General features: G+C 37.0%; 1 protein-coding gene across 5 annotated transcripts in view; it reads right to left on the bottom strand.

Moving 5' to 3' along the window:
• Nucleotides 1–22,441, bottom strand: part of XRN1 (5'-3' exoribonuclease 1) — a 126,321-nt gene that overhangs the window by 36,411 nt on the left and 67,469 nt on the right. For all 5 annotated transcript variants that reach the window (XR_013998917.1, XM_081138903.1, XM_081138905.1 and 2 more), the window contains exons 21-27: nt 20,326–20,488; nt 19,247–19,360; nt 16,988–17,086; nt 14,259–14,374; nt 13,612–13,758; nt 3,195–3,284; nt 2,681–2,816 (exon numbers count right to left, since the gene is read on the bottom strand). Coding sequence is in view for 4 of the 5 variants with exons in the window: in XM_081138903.1 (XP_080995029.1) it covers nt 2,681–2,816; nt 3,195–3,284; nt 13,612–13,758; nt 14,259–14,374; nt 16,988–17,086; nt 19,247–19,360; nt 20,326–20,488 (865 nt within the window). In the remaining variant the exon portion in view is untranslated. The remainder of the gene's footprint in view (nt 1–2,680; nt 2,817–3,194; nt 3,285–13,611; nt 13,759–14,258; nt 14,375–16,987; nt 17,087–19,246; nt 19,361–20,325; nt 20,489–22,441) is intronic.

Genomic DNA, 22,441 nt, shown 5'->3' with positions numbered 1-22,441 from the left:
GATTTCAGAGAGAGGAATGGGGGAGGGAGAGACAGACATCTGTTGGTTGCCCCCACCCCCCACCCCCCATCTGGTGTATGGGATGATGCTCCAGCTAATCGAGCAACCTGGCCAGGGATGGAAGAAGGCTTTTGTACTTTCTTTGCTACTTGTTAGTTCTTTCAACTCACACTTAACTTGAGCCTCAGTTTTCTTCCATCTACGAGATAGAAATAATATTACCTGCTCTACATAATAAAAATGTGAGAATTTATACCCATTGCAATCCATACTACCGTTCACATTACATTTTTCTGAAGTGAATTCTTACTTATAAGAAAAATGGCAGCAGTTTACTTATAGGGCAGTCACCTATCTTTAGAACACAGCTTATGGAAATAAGTACAAAAGGACATAGCTACAGAGAGCCTACACTGCAGAGGTCATGTTTTACACACTGTAAAACGCTCAGCATTTACATAGAGCCTATTTTCTTTTATTACAGACACATTTTATTTATTCTTTCAATAAATTTGACTGAGTTCCATGGGGATATAACAGCGACCTGTTCTTTTATTCCAGTTGAGAGAGAAACAAGAAAAACAAGATAAGGAAAGTGTATAAGGTGTCCAAAGGTAGAAAGCATAGTGAAAAATAAAGCAGGTAACAGAGATCAGCAGCATGGGGAGAGGTTGCAATTTTAACTAGGATGAAAAGCGAAGGCCTTACTGACATGTTGCCTATGCTTCCAGGCTAGGAGGACTAATAAAACAAACTGGTATCCACTGACAACAGCAAAAAGGAGAAAGAATAAAGATTTTAAAAAGCAGACCCAAGAACTAGGTCTGGAGAATTGTGTATAAAAAAACCCCCATGTGATCTAATATATCCCTAGGCATTATTACATTATAGCACTGATCAGAGGACATGGCAATTCAACCTGATTCATCAGGCAAATTAATAAACTGGGGAACTGTCACAATAAGCCCTAACCCACAACTACTGAGTGAGAAGTTCTGGGGCCTGGCTACTCAAAATGTGGTCACCTGCAAGCTGGTTAGAAATGCAGAGTCTCAGACCTAACCCATGTTTAGGCTACTGAATCAGAACCCATGTTTCAACAAGACCTTCCAGTGACTATTTGCACATTAATTTGAGAAGTACTGCTCTAGGGGTGGAATCCAGAATGGGTGTTTTTAAAAAAGCTCTTCCAATAATTTTGATAATTGCTGAGTCTGGGAATCACTGTCCAATAAGAAAACTACTGATACTTTTAATGATAATCCTGCATTATAAAGTATAAATTATGTTTAGCAAGTTGTGTTTGTTTTTTAGTTTTTTTCTCCTTTTCTTTATAAAACTAAAAGAAAATAATCACACATAACTCTACCTCCTTGACACATTAATAGGTTTTTAAAAAACTTCCTCTTATCTATAAGCACATATTTTAAAAAATGTTATAACCGAAACAGACTACAACTCTGTGTATGTATCTTCTGTTTATAAAATAAGGGGTAAATATGTAAAACACTTTAGAAAGTTCTTCATCCAAATGTGTTAAAGTAAAATTTGGGGCTTAAAGTTATAAACTTCTGTTAAGTAGAAAACTCATTTCAAAAACAATGATGGACAACTAGGTTTTACTCTACATTGAAAGACAACAGAAAAGAAAAGCAAAAAGAAAAAGAAATGCAGGCTTACTATCATCAGCTGAACATCAGCAACCTTTTTAAAAAATCAAACTCTCAGCTCTGAGCCTTGTATTTTTTCCTAAAGAGATAGTCAACTAGTGGTGACTTCCCAGACTATATTCACAGCTGTTGAGTAAGTGATAAGAGAACTCAAATAATAACAATAATACCCACGCATCATTAGGCATTAATAATAGCTAGGCATTGCTAGAAGAGTTTTACATGCATCAACTCAGTTAAACCTTTTGATGGCCCTATGAAGTAGATACTATTTTATTCTCATTTCACCAATGAAGGAACAAAGCCATGGAAAGGTTATGTATCTTGCCTAAGGTTATAAGTACTGAGAGGAATGGGGAAGGCAGCTTCAGAACCCAGTTCTTAATTTACTATACTATTAGAGCTATGTGTTAGCAAAGCAACATCATTCTTATAACAAAGAAAATGTGTGGAAAACAAAATCAGAAGTTAAAAAAAAAGAATATAATCAATTCATTTTCTATTACATCAAGACGGGGGATCAAAATAGTTGAAATAGTTAGGCCTATACAAAATACTCGGTAACTGAATGAGTTTGTGAGTGGGAAAGTACACTTAGAACTAATTCTGTAGAAGTTAAAATTTTTACGTTCTATAAAAAGATGAACTATGTCTTTAAAGAACTTATAATAGGAAGAAATAGGGATTAATCTTATCTCCAATCACAAACTTTCTATTTTTACTAAAACCACTAAATATTAATTCCTAAAATTAGAAACAGTACAGGACATAAAATTCAAATGCTATAGCTTTTGTACATTAAAGTGCATTTACATTTATTCATATAAACTTATTAATGGCCACTGGAAATAGCTGGAACATTTCTTTAAATTATAGGGTTATTTTACATAAATTAGAAACCACTGAATAATGTTTTATTTGGTTGAAACATCAACAAGTTATTGGTAGAATAATATATAGTTCATTTGACTTCAAATCTCATCAATGTCTTGGTTACTGAAAATCAGTACCTTGTACTTTCCGACTTCTTCCTCAATTTTTTCTACAATAGCTGCATCCAGAATTTGTAAATCACAGGAAGAGCGAGACAATGTGCTCACAGGATGTCCCTTTAGCCAGGTAATAATTTCTTGAACTTTCTCGGCACTACATTAAAAACAATAATTGTTTCACATTGATTAAGACTTTGTAAGGGCTTATATAAAAGGCCTGATGTAAACCTTCTGAGGGCTGTAAAGTATAAAAGACATCAAATATATAATTAATAATTAATCACTGCACTTAACTGGGACTAATTCTAAATCTAATATAAACATGAACATGTAAATTCTCAGTAATTTTCTAAAAATCACAAAATTAGTTTAAAAGTACTTTGATATAAATTAAATAAAAAATTATATTGAGATCATAAAGCCAAAACAATACAAAACCCTCTCCCCAAAAGTACTGTAAATTCTTGATAAAGTACCACTTACTGACTCTTGCTGGAACTATGAGGCAACAAATGCTACAAGTTTTGCTTACCCATTCTCACTTTCTCCCGGCCAAACGTCGTCTTCATAGAACACATCCTCTTGGCTATTTTTGGCTATATAACTAAATAGTTCTGGAGCTCTAGCCAAACAAACAAATAAAATATTGCTTTAAAAAATATATATGGCTAACTTCATATACACTTCCTATCAAATAATTTTGGATTCTCAGGGGCTATATATTGAGGACTGATTATTATACACAGAGTATTAATAAGAGATAGAAACTAAAATATTTGCAAGTATTTACATGCTCTCAAAAACCTCACCAGAGCTGAAGAACAGATTCAATTTATAAACGATAATAAACTTCATTTACATATAAATTTCAATTACTGACTCCATCCCCCTTAGAACATAATGGACAAAAATAATATATCTACAGGTTGATTTTTCTAATTTTTACAACAAATTTAGAGCACTCCACAATAGAACAAATTAAAATATATTAGAAGTTTTCTCTGATATTCCTCAAAACTCCGTTGCTTCTTTTATATAAAGTGCAGATTGAACATGTACTTATTTCTGTTCCTTTCCCACCCACTAAAAGAACAGTAAAGCACAAGCATGGGCATATGCCTGGGAAGACAGATGAGGAGAGAAACGGAGACTCTGACAGCACATAATAAGTTGGTAACAAAGGACTAGAAACTGAAAACTGGATGGATTATGTGTTAACTGATTTGACAGAAATATACGGCACCCTAGGCCTCCAGTGTGGGAAGTTAACAAGAAACAAACTGATCTGTACTGTGGAAGTCTGTAAAAGCTCAGGAATTACGGCCTCCAGGTACATTTTCATGCTACAGTGTTGGGTGAAATTTCACAGGCTTTCAGTTGAAAATTCTGCATCATCAGCAGTTAGAATGTGATTACTCATCTTCCCCCTCAGCACAAGAGCTACAGTTTGTGTTTTTAGAGAGGTCAACAGGGCTGCAGGGCTGCTCTGGCCTGGGGTACACCAGGGACAGCCAGCTTGGTCCGTGGGTGGGGTGTGAGGAGGAGAGGGCAGGTGCCACACTGAAACAGCATTAATCAAAGTGTGACTGCTATACAGTGTGCCTCTAGGAAGCAGGCTAGGAAGGATAACATCTTTAGAACGTCGACTCTGAGATGGACATAAGCATATCGGAAGTTTTTTAGTGAGTTCTGTGGAATCAACACCTGTGGAAGACAAGGAAAAAAGGAAGGAAGCAGAATTGCGCATAGGGAAAAGTTGGGCTACAATTTATTTTTAAAGAACTCCTTGGCCAGTCCCACAGAGACTGCAAACTGGGATGGCCCTTCAGGCTTGTCTGGAACTGGAGCCATCATTGGCTGGGCCTTTACACCTTCTTGCTGACCAGGGATTGGACCTCTGGCTGTTGTGGAAAGGGGCTAGAGCTTTATTTGGGGTGGCTCTCTTCCGCCAGGCTATTCCTGGAGAGAGCTTACAGCTAACGGGTGTCAGGCAGCAACATTCCTGCAGCCACGGGGAGATGGGGGAGGATAACAGTGCCCACTACATAGTGGAACCCCTCTCCCCAGCTAATTTCTAGAGGACTGGAAGTCAGTTTGTTCTCCACATCTGTCTTTTAAGAAAAAGGCTAAAAGGCTGGAGGGCCTACCTCTCTGGGAAAACTAGCCAGCCTTGAAGGAAAGATATACACATAGGCAGTGACATTTGCAGGTCCTCTGCAGAAACAGCAAGTCCCACCTGACAAACCCCACCACACCACACCAAATTTCTAGTGAGCTTTTTGGACCTATGGCTCCACCCTTAAATATGACTGGAAACCTAAGAACCACCAGACAAGTACTAACCCACCTTTAACATGAAAGGAGAGATTACATCAAACAAACAATAAAAGAGCAATTTGGAGAAAACAGAAAATATAGAGAATAGAAGAAAATCTAGAAATACTATGTTCAGAAAAAGGAAAGAAGGTATTTCACTCATTATAAGAATAAAGTATTAAAGAGGAATGCCAGGGAATAACAACACACTTTAAATGAAAGATGATTAAGTTAAATGGAAATTTTAAAAGGATACAAGATGAAGCTGAAAAAGAGATAAGGCCTGGAGCTCCAGAAAGAACAAGGGCAGTATTTTCCCACCCTATTTTAGCTAAGGAGCTGCATGACACAACTAAGTTTATGCATGCGCTTTTCCACGACAGCGACATAGATAACACTGTGTTCATCTCCCCGTGAGGGTTTCAAAATTACAACTAAACTGTAGAACCACCAACACTGAGAACTGCCTGAAGACTAGCTAAACAGAAGTCCCACACTGAGACTGGCAGGAAGAGCAGAGATGCAGAACAGGCTGGTCTCACACCATGTGTGGAAGTTAAACATGGGGAGGGGTATTTTGGCTGTGGAGGTGCCCAGAGGAGCGAGGGATCACAGTCCCACACTGGGCTCCCCTAGTCCAGAGACCCAAATGCCAGGAAGACAAGTCCCCATAACTTCTGGCTGTAAAAACCAATGGAGATAGTGGCTGAGTGGAACAGAGGCTGCTGGAGTCCCAGGCATTCTTAAAGGGTCTGCACATGACTTACTGGCTGATGGACTAGTCACTCGCTCTGAGTTCCAGCACTGGGGCAGCAGCTAAAAAGGTGCCAGGGACATATGAGGAGGAACTGAGTTGTTTGGCTCCAGGGCAAGAGCTGAAGGGGCAGCTTTCTCCTCGATGCAGTGCTGGCAGACACCACTGTGCTTGTGCTGAGTCCTCCAACACCCAGCCCCACGATGCAGGCTGAAGTGCTCACAGGACACACTGTTCCTTTGTTGAGCCGCATCCCCACCCAGACAGCAGGCACAGGTGGGCACCAAATCTGAACAACCAGTAACTTGGGTAATGCAGCTGGCCCATGCCCTAATGATTCCATGAGACCGCGCCCACCCAACTTGCAATAGGCCATAGCCTCTTTTGGCTGTAGTTACACAAAATCGGCTAGCCTTGGCCAGCATTGGAGCACCTCCCAAAAGGCCCCAGAACCAACACACCCATTGGCTGGCTTCAGACCACACTAGAGCATCATCTAGTCAACTCCACAAATGACACAAAGAGAGAACTAGACAGGCACCAAAGGACTGTCACAGCAAGTCCCCATCCTTGGAGTCAGCCCCTACACAGCAGCTCATCAGCTGAATCACAGCCAGACAGCCTGAGAGGTCAATCCCACCCGCTGACATTGCAACAATAATCACAGCTCACCTACAACAGAAGGGCACAAACAGCCCATGCAAGAAACACCCCTGGAGTATCCAGCTAAGGTGACAAGGAAGACTGTGCTACTGGGCCCCACAAAGCACCTACTATATAAGGCCACTCTACCAAAACTAGGACACACAGAAGATCTACCAAATATGCAGAAACAAACACAGGGAAGCAGCCAAAATGAGGAGACAAAGAAACATGTCACAAAGGAAAGAACCAGACAAAACTCCAGAAAAAGAACCAAATGAAATGCAGACAAGGAACATACCAGATGCAGAGTTCAAAACACTGGTTTGGTTTTGTTTTTTGGTTTTGAGGATGCTCAATGAACTTAAGAAAAAGGTTAGATGAACTCAGTGAGAACTTTAGCAAAGAGATAGGAAACATAAAGAACCAGTCAGAATTGAAGACTACAATAACTGAAATGAGCATACATTAGATGGAGTGAATTGCAGATTTGATGAAGCAAAGGATCATATCAGCAACTTAACTCAAGGTAGCAGAAAACATACAATCAGAAGAGCAAATAGAAAAAAATTATTTAAAAAAACCTCACAGCCCTGGCCGGTGTGGCTCAGGGATTAGAGTGTCAGCCGGCACACTGAAGGGTCTCAGGTTTGATTTTCCAGTCAAGGGCACGCACCTGGGATGCAGGCTTGATTCCCCAGCCCCGGTCAGGGACACGTGTGGGAGGCAACCAATCGATGTGTCTCTCTCGCATCGATGTTTCTCTCTCTCTCTCTACCCCCCTCCCTACCTCCCTTCCACCCTCTCTAAAAATCAATGGAAAAAATATCACCATGCAAGAATTAACCAATAAATAAATAAATAAATAAATAAATAATAAACGCACACAAGAATAGTTTAAGGCAATATAAAGCATAGCAACGTTCACACCATATGGTAACCAGAAGATAGAGAACAAGGGAATGAAAACCTATTTGAAGAAATAACGATGGAAACTTCCCTAATCTGGTGAAGGAAATAGAAATATAAGCCCAGGAAATGCAGACAGTCCCAAACAAAATGAACTCAAAGAGGCACACATCAAGACACAACATAATTAAAATGCCAAAGATTAAAGACAAAGAATCTACTTTTTCTTTAATCCTCACCTGAGGATATGTTGTTATTGATATTAGAGTGCCAGGAAGGAGAAGAGAGAGACAGAAAAACAGTGATGTGGGAGAGAAACATCAATTGGTTGCCTCCTGTAAGAGCCCCAACTGGGAATCAAACTCACAACCGAGGTATATTGCCTTGACCAGGAATCGAACCAGCAACCTTTTGGTGTATAGGATGATGCTCCAACTAACTGATCTACCCAGCCAGGGCAAAGGGAGGATCTTAAAAGCAGCTAGCCCGGCTGGGCGTGGCTCAGCGGTTGAGCATTGACCTAGGATCTGGGCGACTGGGGTTCAATTCCCGGTCAGGGCACATGCCCGGGTTGCAGGCTTGATCCCCAGTCAGAAGCATGCAGGAAGCAGCCGATCAATGACTCTCTCATAATTGATGTTTCTCTCTCTCTCTCTCTCTCCCTCTCCTTTCCTCTCTCTGAATCAATAAAGATATATTAAAAAAAAAAAAAAAAAGCAGCTAGTTATTACAGTGCAGTTTCCAGAAGACTACTAACTGATTTCTCAACAGAAACTTAGCAGGCCACAAGTGACGAAAGTGATGAAAGCAAGAACGTATAAGGAAGATTACCCAGAAAGACTATCATTTAGAACTGAAGGAGAAATAAAGAGCTTCCAAGACAAGAAAAGCTAAAGGAGTTCACAAACACCAAACCAGTATTACAAAAAATGTTAAAGGGAGTTCTTTAAAAAGAAGAACAAAAAGGATAAAAAGTATAAACAATAAAATGACAATAAACTACATATCTATCAATGATCACTTTAAACGTAAATGGCTTAAATGTTCCAATCAAAAGACAAAGGGTGAATGAGTAAGAAAAAAAGACCCATATATATGCTGTCTACAAGAGACTCACTTCAGATTGAAAGACATATACGGACTGAAAGTAAAGGGATAGAAAAAGATATTTCATGCAAATGAAAATTTTTAAAAAAGCTGAGGTAGCAATAGTTATATTGGACAGACTTTAAAACAAAAGCTGTATATAACAAGTGACAAAGGAAGACATTTCATAATGATAAAGGGATCAATCCAATTAAAAATGGAGCTGCCTTTTGACCCAGTGATTCCACTCCTAGGAATGTATCCTAAGAATCCTGAAACATTCATCAGAAAGAATATATGTACCCCGATGTTCATAGCAGCACAGTTTACAATAGCTAAGATCTGGAAACAGCCGAAGTGCCCATCAGTAGATAAGTGGATAAAAAAGCTGTGGGACATTTACACCATGGAATATTACGCAGCTGTAAAGAAGAATAATCTCATATCTTTTGGGACAGTGTGGATGGACCTGGAGAAAATTATGCTAAGTGAAATAAGCCAGGCAGAGAAAGACAAACATCACATGATCTCGTTTATACGTGGAATCTAAAGGACTTAATAAACTGATGAACAGAACAGATTCAATGACATGGAAGCATAGATCAGACTGACGAATGTCAGAGGGATGGAGGAGGGCGGGTGGGTGGAGGGGGAGAGAGTAACCAAAGAATTTATATGCGTATACACACAACCTAAGGACACGGACAATGGTGGGGAGAGGGACTAAGGAGGGGGATGGGACTGGGTGGAATGGGCTATTGGAGAGAAAAAGGGACATCTGTAATATTTTAAACAAAAATAAAATTTAAAAATTAAAAAAAAAAGGAATCAATCCAACAAGAGGATACAACCCTTATAACATTTCCATAACCAACATAGTAGCACCTAAATATGTAAAGCAAATATTGAAACATCAAAGGAGAGATCAACAATAACACAGTCATAGTAGGGGACTTAAACACCCCAATGACATCAATGGATAGATCATCCAGACAGAAAATCAACAAGGCAATAGTGGCCATAAATGATACATTAGACGACCAGATGGATTTGACTGATGTTTTTAGAACATTTCACTCCAAAGCAACAGAATACACATGCTTTTCAAGCACACATGGAAAATTTTCTAGGGTAGATCACTTGTTAGGCCGCAAAACAGTTCTCAATTAATTTAAGAAGACTGAAACCATACCAAGCATCTTCTCGAATCACAGTGGTATGAAACTTGAAATCAATTATAAGAAGAAAACTGAAAAACACACAAGCATATAGAGCCTAATAACATGCTACAAAACAATTACTGGGTTAACAAAGAAATCAAGAAAGATATCAAGATCCCCTGGCATGGCTCAGTGGTTGAGCATCAACCTGTGAACCAGGAGGTCACAGTTCAATTACCTGGTCAGGGCACATGCTCGGGTTGAGGGTTCGATCTCCAGTCAGGGGCATGCAGGAGGCAGCCAATCAATGACTCTCTCATCATTGGTGTTTCTGTCTCTCCCTTCCTCTCTTTGAAAGCAACAAAAACATCAAAAAAAAAAAGGATATCAAAAAGTATCATGAAAGGAATAATAATGAAAATACGAGGCCCAAAATCTGTAAGCCACAGCCAAAGCAGTTCTAAAAGGGAAATTCATAGCAATTCAGGTCTATCTCAAGATGAAAAAAATCTCAAATAAACAATTTAAACTTACACCTAAAGGAACTAGAAAAAACAACAAACAAAGCCCAAAGTGAATAGAAGGAAAAAAATAATAAAGATCAGAGTGTAAATAAACAAACTTATGTCTAAAAACACAATACAAGAGATCAATGAAACCAACAGCGGGTTCTTTGAAAAGATAAACAAGATTGATAACACTTTCACCAGAGTTATGAAAAAATAAAGAGGACCCAAATAAATAAAATCAGAAATGAAAGAGGAGAAATAACAACTGATACAAAAGAAACACAAAGGATTATAAGAAAATATTATATGCCAACAAAATGAACCACCTGGAAAAAACAGATACATTCCTAGAAACATACAGTCTTCCAAGATTGAAGCGAGAATGACCAGAAAGTCGAAACAGACTTGATTACGAGCGATGAAATCAAATCAGTAATCAAAAACTTCCAACAAACAAAAGCCCTGAACAGGTAAATTTTATAAAATATTCAGAAAAAATTAACACCTATCCTACTCACACTATTCAAAACTGAAGAAGTGAGAAGGCTCCCAAGCTCATTTTACCCTGATTTCAAAACCAAAGACATTAAAAATTAGAAAATTATAGGCAATATCCCTGATGAACATAGACACAAAAAGTCTCAACAAAATATTAGCAATCCAAATTCACCAATACATTAAAAAGATCATACACCATGATCAAGTGGGATTTATTTCTGGGATGCAAGGATGGTTCAATATCCACAAATCAATTAATGTGATACACCACATAAATAAAATGAATAAAAACCACATGATTAGATCAATAGATGCAGAAAAGGATCTGACAAAGTCCATCATTCACTTACGACAAAAACTCAGCAAAGTGGGAATAGAGAAAACATACCTCAATACAATTAAGGCCACAGACGGCAAACCCACAGGTAACATCATACTTAACGAGGAAGAGGTATAACAGCTTTTCTTATGATCAGGAACAAGAAAAGGTTGTCCACTTTCACCACTTCTATTCAACATAGTATTGGAAGTCCTAGCCACAGCAATCAGACAAGGGAAAGAAGTAAAAGGCATCCAAATTGAAAAACAAAAAAATTGTCATTATTTGCAGATGACATGATACTCTATGTACAGAATCCTAAAGATTCTACCAAAAAAGTATTAGAACTGATCAATGAATTCAGCACAATAGCATACAATATTTAGAAGTCGTTTGCATTTTTATACTCCAATAATGAACTATCAAAAAGACAAACTGAGAAAACAATCCTATTTACAATTGCATCAAAAAATAAAATACCTTGGAATAAATTTAACCAAGGAGGTAAAAGACCTGTACTTGACACTGAAGAAAGAAACTAAAGAAGATACAAATAAATGGAAGCATATACCGTGTTCATGGACAGGAAGAATTAACATCATTAAAATGTTCACACAACCCAAAGCAATCTACAGATTCAATGTAATTCCTATTAAAATACCAATGGCATTTTTCACAGAACTACAACAAATAATCCTAAAATTTTTATGGAACCACAAGACTCCGAATAGCCAAAGCAATCTTGAGAAAAAAGAACAAAGTTGGAGGTGTCATGCTACCTGATATCAAACTAGACTACAGGGCTACATAAAGACAGCATGGTATTGGCATTAATATATATAGATCAATGCAGCGGAATAGACAGCCCAGGAATAAACACAGGCTTATATGGTCAATTAATGTATGACAAACAAGACAAGAATACACAATAGGATAATGACAATCTCTTAAATAAATGGTGTTGACAACACTGGACAGGTACATGTTAAAAAAAAACAAAAACAAAACCACACTACTTTTTACACCACAAACAAAATAAACTCAAAATGGATTGAAGACTTAAATGTAAAACTTAAAACCATAAAACTCCTAGAAGAAAACATAGGCAGTAAAATCTTTGACATCACTCACAGTAATAAATATCTTTTTGAGTATGCCTCCTCCAGGAAGGAAAACAAACAAAATAAACACACGAGACTACATCAAGCTAAAAAGCTTTTGCAGAGAGGGGGAAAAATTGCCAAAAGGAGAAGACAACCTATTGAATGGAAGAAGATTATCTGCCAATGATACATCCAACATCAACAAGGGGTTAATATCCAAAATTTATAGAGAACTCATACAATTTAACACCAAAAAACCCCCAAACAATCCAGTTAAAAATTGTACATAGGGCCTGAATAGACATTTCTCCAATGAGGACATACTAATGGCCAACAGATATATGAAAAGATATTCAACATCACTCATCATCAGGGAAATGCACATTAAAATTACAATGAGACGTCACCACAAACCTGTGAGAATGGCTACCATCAATAAATCAACAAACAAGCATTAACAAGCATGTGGAGAAAAGGGAACCTAGATGCACTGTTGGTGCAATTGTAAACTGGTGCAGCCACTATGGAAAACAGTACAGAGGTTCCTCAAAAAATAAAAAACAGAACTACTATATGAATCAGCAATCCCATTTCTGGGTATTTATTTGAAGAAATCCAAAACACTAATTCAGAAAGACATACGCACCTCTATATTCACTGTAGCATTATTTACAGTAGCCAAGATATGAAAGCAGTCCAGGAGTCCATGGATAGATGATTGGATAAAGAAAATGTGGTACATATATACAGTAGAATATTACTCAGCCATAAAAATGAATGAAATCTTACCACTTGTGACAGAATGGATGGACCTAGAGGGTATTACGCTAAATGAAACATGTCACAAAGATAAAGACAAATACCATATGATTTCTCTTATATGTAGACTCTAAAGCACAAAATAAGACAGAAACAACCTCATGGGTACAAAAAACATTTTGATGGTCGGCAGATGAGAGGGGTGTTGTGGATATGGGTGAAAAGGGGGAAGGTATTAAGAAGTACAAATTGGCAGTTATAAAAATAGTCTCGAGGATGTTACAGTACAGCATAGGTAATACAGTCAATAATATCGTAACAACTATGCACAGTGTCAGATGGGTACTAGACTTTTTGGGATGATCACTTTGTAAGTTACATAAATCTCTAATCACTATGCTGTATACCTATAACTAACATAATATTGTATGTCAACTGTAATTAAAACTTTTTGGTTTTGTTTTTGTTAATCCTCACCTGAGGATATTTTTTTCCATTGATTTTTTTTAGAGACAGTGGAAAGGAGGGGGGGGCGGAGAGAGAGAGGAAACACTGATGTGAGAGAGACACATAGACTGGTTGCCTCCTGCACATGTCCCGTACTGGAGCCAGGGATAGAACCCACAACCGAGTTATGTGCCCTTGACTGGATGCGAACTTGCTCCCCCTTCAATCTGCAGGTTGATGCTCTAACCACTGAACAACCACCCAGGGCTAAAAATCTTTTTTAAACATTAAAATAAATAAATCTCTGTCAATGTAAAAATAAAAGTTTATATGTAACATATGTCAAATTTTCCTAAAAGAAACATTTTCCCTCTAAAACATATCAGCAAGGCAAAATTATTACATTCCTGTTTCTGGATGCCTACTAGGATCTTGTTCGGCACTTACCTTTCTATGTACTCTGCAAGAAGTTGTTCTGCAGCAGATGAATACATCCACTCGTTTCCAACTTTCTTAGTATATCCTGGAACCTCCTCATTTTTTTTGTTGAACTTGAGATTCAAACCCACATTTGCTTTATGGTCTCCATGAGGGCTGAATTTAAACCACACACACACACACACACACACACACAAAAGTTTTAAAATTTTGTTCAAAGAACACAAAGTTTTGCTTTCAATTCTTAGAAAAAGTCAGTTTTGATTGTTCTTCTATATTTTAGTTATCATGGTTATTTCCAAAGTAGCAGTAATTGAAAAAAAATAGAGGAAAGGCTTCAGAATCCAAGTAAGAAAGTATAACAGTTGATGTAAATTATGTAATTAGAATGAAATAAGAATGCAGGGAAATATATTATTGAGATTCACACACACCTTGATACCTTTTTTCAAGGTTCAATTTGTTAGCTGTTAAAAATAACAACTGTCTTTTCATCCACCATTTAGATAAAATATCACCACCAGAGAAATTTATGCACAATTTTTAAGGAAAAGTTAGAGCAATTAAGAGAAATGTATACTGAAATATTAACCATTTATCTTTATCATTCAATTTTTTCTGCCCTTTTCAAGTAAATTTCTTTAACATAAACTTACTTTCTCCTAGATCCTCTTCCAATAAAAATACTTCCTGTAAACCTTGAAACAAGGTATCCACTCACTCCAAGGCGACTGGCCAACACATATCCTGGGTTGTACTTTATAGAATATTTCTTTAAATATAAAAACAAAAAGGTGAATTATAGAAACACAAAGCATTAACTGTTACTTCTTTATGTTTAAAATATGGAGGTAACCAAGACATAACTAACCACTGGATTGTGGCTATATAGGAATTCTCAAAAGTAAGTAATCATTCCCCCTCCCCCCCAATTTTTAAAGGATCTGTAGGTAGAATCTTTCTGTTCCTTTCCTCCTTAAAGGACAGAATTCCCAAGGGCAGGTGAAAGGAAAAAGAAATATACAGTTTGTGAAACTATATCAAGAAATAAACTGTACTGTAAGTAATAAATGGCAAACAATGCAAGCAAGAATTAAAATTAATTTTCATATTCCAAGTAGGGCTTAGTAAAGTACCTGGGACAAAAATCAGGCCTTGATAATTATTTCACTGAATTAAAACATAAATATGTCATCAAAACAGCTGCTACTAAGCAAAATTAAAAGTATATTTCATAGACGGATGGATATAAGTCTGGCCCTCAGGCCAAAATCATTTGGTCTGGCCCTGCCAATGCAACCACAGGCAGGACTTAAAATTCAATAAGTCTAGGAGCTTTTTTCATAGCTAATTTTTAAGTTGATAGTTTTGTATGGCCCTTGAATGATGTTATAAATATCCAAATGGCCCTTGGCAGAAAAAGGTTCCCCACCCCTGCCCAAATATTTACTATCACATGAAAGTAACAAGTATGTATAAGCTCGTAATTAATACAGTCAATGAAATGTAATCTTAATTTGTGTACTTAAGGGAAGAAACTATGAAGATTATTAATTTTTTTAAAGTATGAGATCATATAATTTTTAATCAGGAAGCAAATTACAAATCCAGTACCAACTAGAGTAAGTTACCATACACTTCTAACATAATGTAGATAATGATAAGTTATTCTGTAAGGATTTCATATACTGTACTCACATTAATATATGAATACAATAAATGCATATTTACATGAATTACATAAATGTTTTATACTCATATTTTATATGAATATAAGGGCATTTTATCACCAATAAATACAAAATTTCCAGAGATTGGTAAGGAAGTAACTCAGCCACCATTCTTTTTTTAATGATCATGTCTACAATCACTCCTAAATGGATAAATATTTTTAGTGGCCTGGAATATAAAATTACTATTAAAATACATTAATAGGCTAAGAATATGACACAGTTTTCCATCAAGAACCTTATCAGATTTAAAAATAATACAGACAAAATCAAGTCTGCTTTCTAGAATAGACAGTAAAAATCAAGGTAGCAGTTCTTTATTACAGGTAGTGCCATTTTTCTAATAAGCATTTGGAAATGTGTAGGGGCACATCATAATAATAGGTACAGCTACTACCACTCAGTGTTCAGGGGCCAAGGATGCCAAGTGTCCTACCAGATAAAGGACATAACTGTCCTGCCCAAAATACCAATAGTACTCCTTTTTAGAAATACTGGGTTAAAGTATAACTGAAATTAATTAAAATCACACAAACAACCTAGAAAATGTAACATAAATAGCTAAGAACTTTATGGAAGAGAAAGAAGGCATGAGAAGAAGTTAAAGAAGGTATGTAAAGAGAAGTAAGTATACCTAGGAACCCTAGAAGTGGGAAGGCTCCCTCAGGTCTAGAAAAAAAGAGGCATGACGGAATGAATACAAGTTCTTCCACCTCCACTGACTCCTGGAACAGAACTACAACTTCTTTATCTAATGGACCACTGTTCTGGTTTCCTGACTCTGCTTTCTGGATTATTCCTCTGAAAGAGGCCTAATGGTAAGATTTTAGGACCTTTTCTGCCTTCCATAAAGTTTCCTCATGGGTATGCTAATGCCTAATGCCTTAAATCCATCCACAGGATACAAAGCTTTGGATTTTGCCATTAGAGAAAATAAAAGTAGCAATAGTGGCCGCTTGTGAATTAATTTTAGTCAAGGTAACTATCCAATCAGTAAGAAAAATGACAGATATATCAGGATCCTCTCCCTATATAACAGGGAAAAGTAAAAGGCGGCCAGTGAACATCTTTGGAGAAAAAGGTCCCGAGAAAGGATGATGTGACCTTAAATGCAATTTCCAACTTTTCTCTAGGGACTGTCCATCTTTAGCTGAGCAGAGACATTTAACTTGTGCAGGAAGGCCATTTGTCACGTGTAAATAAAAATGAAGGCTTTGATTAATTATGAAACATTTAAAACACTCAAGTCTACTCCCAGAAGGTATGCTAATAATCAATGTGCAGCTTCTAAGCCTGAATCCAATCACCCATAATCACCACAACCATCACAGATTAATGATGGGATTTCAGTGGTCCCCCACCCACCCAAGGTCTACATGAAGTTTTGAGCAGACTCCACACTTATTTTTAAATAATATTAGATATAACTGCGAGGGAATTTAATCAGTATTAAATAAAATATCTGCAATAAATTCAAAAAAGTTGGCAAAAATATCCAACTTTTTTTAATTTTTATTTTTTTTAAATTTATCTTTATTGTTGAAAAGTATTACAGATGTCCCCCATTTTCCTCCCCTGATCCCCCCTCCACCTGGCATCTAATATTTTTAAAGCTCATCAACTCTAAAGTAAACAGTATGGACCATGGTACTCACATGCTGGTTCTGTATTAAAGCATCAAGATTGGGCTCACATGGAATGCTGAAAACCACACGAATCCTACCTTCTGTAATCACATCCCCTGAATCCTGAACCTTGGAGGAAAAAAAATCACAGTATGTTTTAGTTTCTTTCACTACATTTTATTTACTTTTTTCCTACTTATTTGAACAGTGTTTATTATTTCTGAAATAGGGTGACAGCGGAAATTCTCCTGGAATTTGTAAGTGAATGTGATTATATTGCAAATCAGAGTCACTGTTTTGACTTGCTTCAACAGCTGGTTTAACCACTCTTTTGATTTTTTTAAATTAACTTTTAATTTGCAAATAGTTTCATACTACCAAGAAATTGCAAAACTAAAGACAGGTCACAGAACACTTGAAAAACATTTACCCTGACCACCCTACTGCTAATATTTTACTCCATTTGTTTTAACATTTGTGCTCTGTATGTGTATTTAAATATACATAATTATCTTCTGAACTTTTTGAGGGTACATTACATATATCATGTTCCTTACTCTTAAGTATTTCAGTGTCTGTTCTCTAAGGATATTTTATTATACAGTCGCAGTACAGGTAAGTGTAAAATTTACATTGATAAAAAACTTTTATCTAAACTACAGTCCATATCCCTATTTTGTCAGTTGACCTAAAAATGTCCTGTGTAGAAAACTCTTCTCTCCCTCCACTACAGGATCCAGGCTATGATCAGATACTGCATTTAGTTGTCATATCTATTTAGCTTCCTTTAATCTAGAATATATATCCAGACCTTTTCTTTGACTTTCATAACATTGACATTTTGAAGAATACAGTTCATTCCTCCCTCTCCACCCTGCCCTAAAAAAAAAAAAAAAAGCTTACTCATTTTGGACTTAACCGATGCTTCCTTTAGGTTAAGGTTATATATATTCTGAGCCAGAATAGTGTATGCTTCTTAGAACACCACATCTGGAGGTACATGATGTTCATCTGTCTCTCATAATAGTATTAACCCTGTTCATACCATCAAGATGTTGCTCAACTTCTTCACTCTACAATCAGTTAATTGTTGCCCTTGAAACTAATAAACAGTTTGTAAAAAAACACTTTCAAGACCAGGAAAATATCCTGCTTCTGATCAAAATTCCCCCTAGACTTAGTTTCCAATGATGATTGTTGCCTAAATCAATCTTCATCCTAATGGTAGTAAAATGATGGTTTCTACTTCCAGCCCTCTCCCCACATTAGCCCTCGACATAATACTCTAAGCAAGAGCCCTGCCCTTCACTATCTACTTATTACCACTATGAAATCCTAAACTATTTCCTTCGCAATCAATGGTTTATAATTCATTACTGAATTTCTCTGTGATGCTCCAGCTGTCCCAGGTTGGACCCGTAGGAGCCTCTCCGACCTGTTCCTGTGATTATGGGATGCTCTCCATCATTCTTTCGAGCCCCTCCTTACTTTCTGATATGACAAGAGGTACCACGATCATCTTCTACCCACCCTGCCACAGCCCTGCAATCGGCCATTTCTCTGAGAAGCCCTGTTCTTTTTAGTGGGATATGGTATCGGAGGTCAGGTGTGGGCACATGTGTTCACTGCTACCAGAGTGTCTTTGCTTCTTACCCTTTTGCACAGAGTTAGCAAATGTGTATGTTCAGGCAGGTATGCATATCTGCATGTACCTTTTTCCATGTGAGAGCTGGACCTCCCCAAAACACCAACACATGCACAAATTCATCAACCCAATAATACATCTAAAATAACTATAGAGCCCAGCCGGGCGTGGCTCAGCGGCTGAGCGTCGACCTAGGATCCAGGCGATCGGGGTTCGATTCCCGGTCAGGGCACATGCCCGGGTTGCGGGCTAGGCAGCTGATCAATGACTCTCTCATCATTGATGTTTCTATCTCTCTCTCTCTCCCTCTCCTTTCCTCATTCTGAAATCAATAAAGATATATTTTTTTTAAAATAAAAAATAAAATAAAGTAACTAGAGAATTGATTCCTATGTACCACCACAGTGCACTACGAAAGAGAGCAGGATTTAAATTCTTTTTTCTCCCCACTTCCTAACCCCAACCTGCTCAAGACTAAAGATATATAGCCATATACTACATTCATTAGTTAGATAAATGAATTCTTTCTTATTTTTCCCCCTTCAGTATTACCTACTATTTTACACTTAAATAAAGAGAAGGTAAAGAATTGTATTAATTTCAAACCAGAAGAAATTCAATTAGTAACAGTAACAGGAACTAACTTCTCCAGTACAGCCATAATAGGGGGTTCCAAGCATAAAGACCATACTTCTAGGAGGAAACAAGTCATCCAATGTTTTGATATTGGAGAAACGGGAATCAAAAGCTCGGATGTCCTATATAGAATGAAATATAAAAGTAAATGATCACAGTCAAAACTTCTACAGATTGTACATCAAGTTTTTTCCTACAGGACTATGGCTACATTATTTATAAATGTTAAATATAAAGACGGTCTACATAACAGTACTAGTAGCTAAAATTTATTGACTGCTTATATGTCAGATACTCTTCCAGGCACTTCACACATTTATTAGTTCATTTAATCCTTAAGAAAACCCTCTGTGGCAGAGACCATTATTAGCCCCAATTTACATATGAGGAAACTAAGGCACAGAAAGGGGATGAATCTTGCCCAAGGTTGTATAGCTAAGAAGTCAACTTAGGTGTCTGGGTTCTTAATCACTACACTATACTATTACACATGCTTTAAAATATTTTGTCCCCATACCATATCTAAGATTACAAACACAACAATGGCCTTTTGCCTTTACTAATTTATTTAAGGCAAACATTTTTTGAGAATAAAAATCTAAAAATGCAAGGGTGTAAGTTAATGCTGGGATTTTTTCTTTACAGATTAAGTTAAAAAATAAATTAGCCTGGCTCTAGTGGCTCAGTTGGTTGAGCATTGTCCTGTGCACTGAAAGGTTGCCGGTTCGATTCCCAGTTTGATCCCCAGTCAGGGAGTGGACAGAAGGCAATGGATGGGTGTTTCTTTCTCACGTTGATGTTTCTTTCTCTCCCCACCCCCCCCCTTCCTCCCTCTAAGCATGATCTTGGGTGAGGATTGAAAATAAAAAAATTAAAAGGACACGTTCCTAACCAGAGTGTCTGCATAGGTAACCCTTCTTTTAAAAGAGACAATACTTGACAAATTATATTAAATAGTAGCCTCCATTACACATTGCTACATTACTCTCCTGCTTAGATATCAATGTTAATATTTTATATAGTCTTTTCTTTATACAGTGTCAACAGTGCCCACTAAGATAGAATTGATACCTGAAAGAGAACTTACCTTGACAATAGTTTGATAAACAAAAGGAAGAACTTGTTTTGACCACTGTTTCTCTAGACGAACTTCACCATTTTGATTTATTTGATATTTTCGACCTGTGAGTAACTGAGCATATACAACTGCAGGTGTTTCATTTATTATTATTCCTTTTCTTCTCAGGTAGCTAAAGAAAGAATAAAAGAGAAATAGAGATGTGTATGTGTATACATAATCTACAATGATGATCACCACCCAAACCACCATTTCAGATGCAAATGCTTAAATAAATTTTAAACATGCTAGTTCTCAGTACCTAATTTAAGAATTTTACATTTGTTTTTTTACTCTGTGGATGCCTCTCACAATATCTGTGAAATTAAATGAGAAGTCACAGAGCTACAAGAAACTCCTGTGTTTCTTACCCCAAGGAAGGCTATAACATAAAAAGTGAAAACAAGAGTTAGAAAAGATGTGGAGAAACTGGAACACTTATATATTGCTGGTGGGAATGTAAAATGGTGCAGTCACTGTGTATAACAGTTTGGCAGTTCCTCAAAAGGTTAAGCATAGAATTGCCATATAGTCCAGCAATTCCACTTCTAGGTATCTACTCAAAGAATTAGAAACACACTTAAATATTTATAGATAAATGTTCATAGTGGCACTACTCACAATAGCAAAAAAGTAGAAACAACCCAAATGTCCACCAACAGATAAATGGATAAACAATAGGTGGTATCCATACAATGGAATATTCAGCCATACAAAGAACTGATCCACACACTATGTGTATGAACTTCAAAAAAATGCTAAGTGAAATAAGCTGACACTAAAGGTCACATATCGTGTGACTCCATTTATATGAAACATCCAGAACAGGTGAATGGAGACAGAGAAAAAGGCCAGCTGGGCCTTCAGTGGGCCTTTCCAATCTAAAGCAGGAGCCAGCAACTACAGCCTTATGGCAAACTCAGACTGCCTCCTGTTACTGTAAATAAAATTTCACTGGAACACAGTCACTCGCTTACTTACTGTATATGGCTGCTTTTATGTTACAATAGCAGTTGTGCAGTTGTGACAAACACCGTAAGGTCTACAAAGCCTTAAATATTTACTATCAGGCCTTTTATAGTAAAATTTTGCTGACCCGATCTAAAGATAGAATTCTTCAGTTAAGGGATATTTTCTTATCTCTTTTCCATTTTTTCTTTCTAAAACTTCCATCAGATAGATATTAGAAATTCTGACTATACTCTTCATCTCATGGTGCTTTGTACTATGTGCTGACGGAATCCCTCAGCCTGATCTTTTAGCCTACTGATTCAATGTTTAGTATGCCCATATTACTCTTCAGACTATCTACTGAGCTCATTATAGCAATCATAATTTTAATATTTATATGTGTGTTTATATATAAATATGTATTATATATACTATATAGAGTTATATGTAGTATATGTTAAATAACATTATTATATATTATCTGTTTTTCATAGCAGCTTATACTTAAATGGTTTTGTTCTTGATGGTAGGGTTGGTCTGAAATAAGCCATGTCATCTTAGCCAGAAACAGACATTTTCCAACAGATTTTTGAAAGGTAGCATTCTGGTATTCTTTTCTAAAAATTCAAAGGGATTTTTTCTACCACTTTCACTCGAAAGTCATTAGGTAAGAAATCTTTTTTTTAATCTTCACCCAAGGGTATTTTTTCCATTGCTTTTCAAAGAGAGTGGACGGGAGAGAAACAGCAATGTGAGAGAGACACGTTGATTGGTGGCCTCCTGCACGAGCCCCGACAGGGGTCAGGGATGGAGCCTACAACTGAGGTATGTGCCCTTGGCCAGAATCGAACCCGGGTTTAGTCTGTGGGCCGACACTCACCACTGAGCCAAACCGGCCAGGGCTAGGTGAGTAATCTTGATATCAATAGCTGGCGAGGACATTACAAGAAAGGGAAATTACAGGTCAATCTCTTTCATGAAAGTAAATTCGAAAATTCTAAACAAAATTTAACAAATTAAATCCAATTATATACGAAAAGGATAATGGGATTTATTCCAGGAATTCAGGGGTAGATTAATATTTGAAATTCAAGCAGTGTAATTCCCTAGATTAACAGAAAAAGGAAGTCATGAT

Source organism: Miniopterus schreibersii (assembly GCF_964146895.1).
Source record: "Miniopterus schreibersii genome assembly, chromosome: 5".
NCBI classification, from domain to species: Eukaryota; Metazoa; Chordata; class Mammalia; order Chiroptera; family Miniopteridae; genus Miniopterus; species Miniopterus schreibersii.
This window is presented reverse-complemented; position numbering and strand designations above follow the sequence as displayed.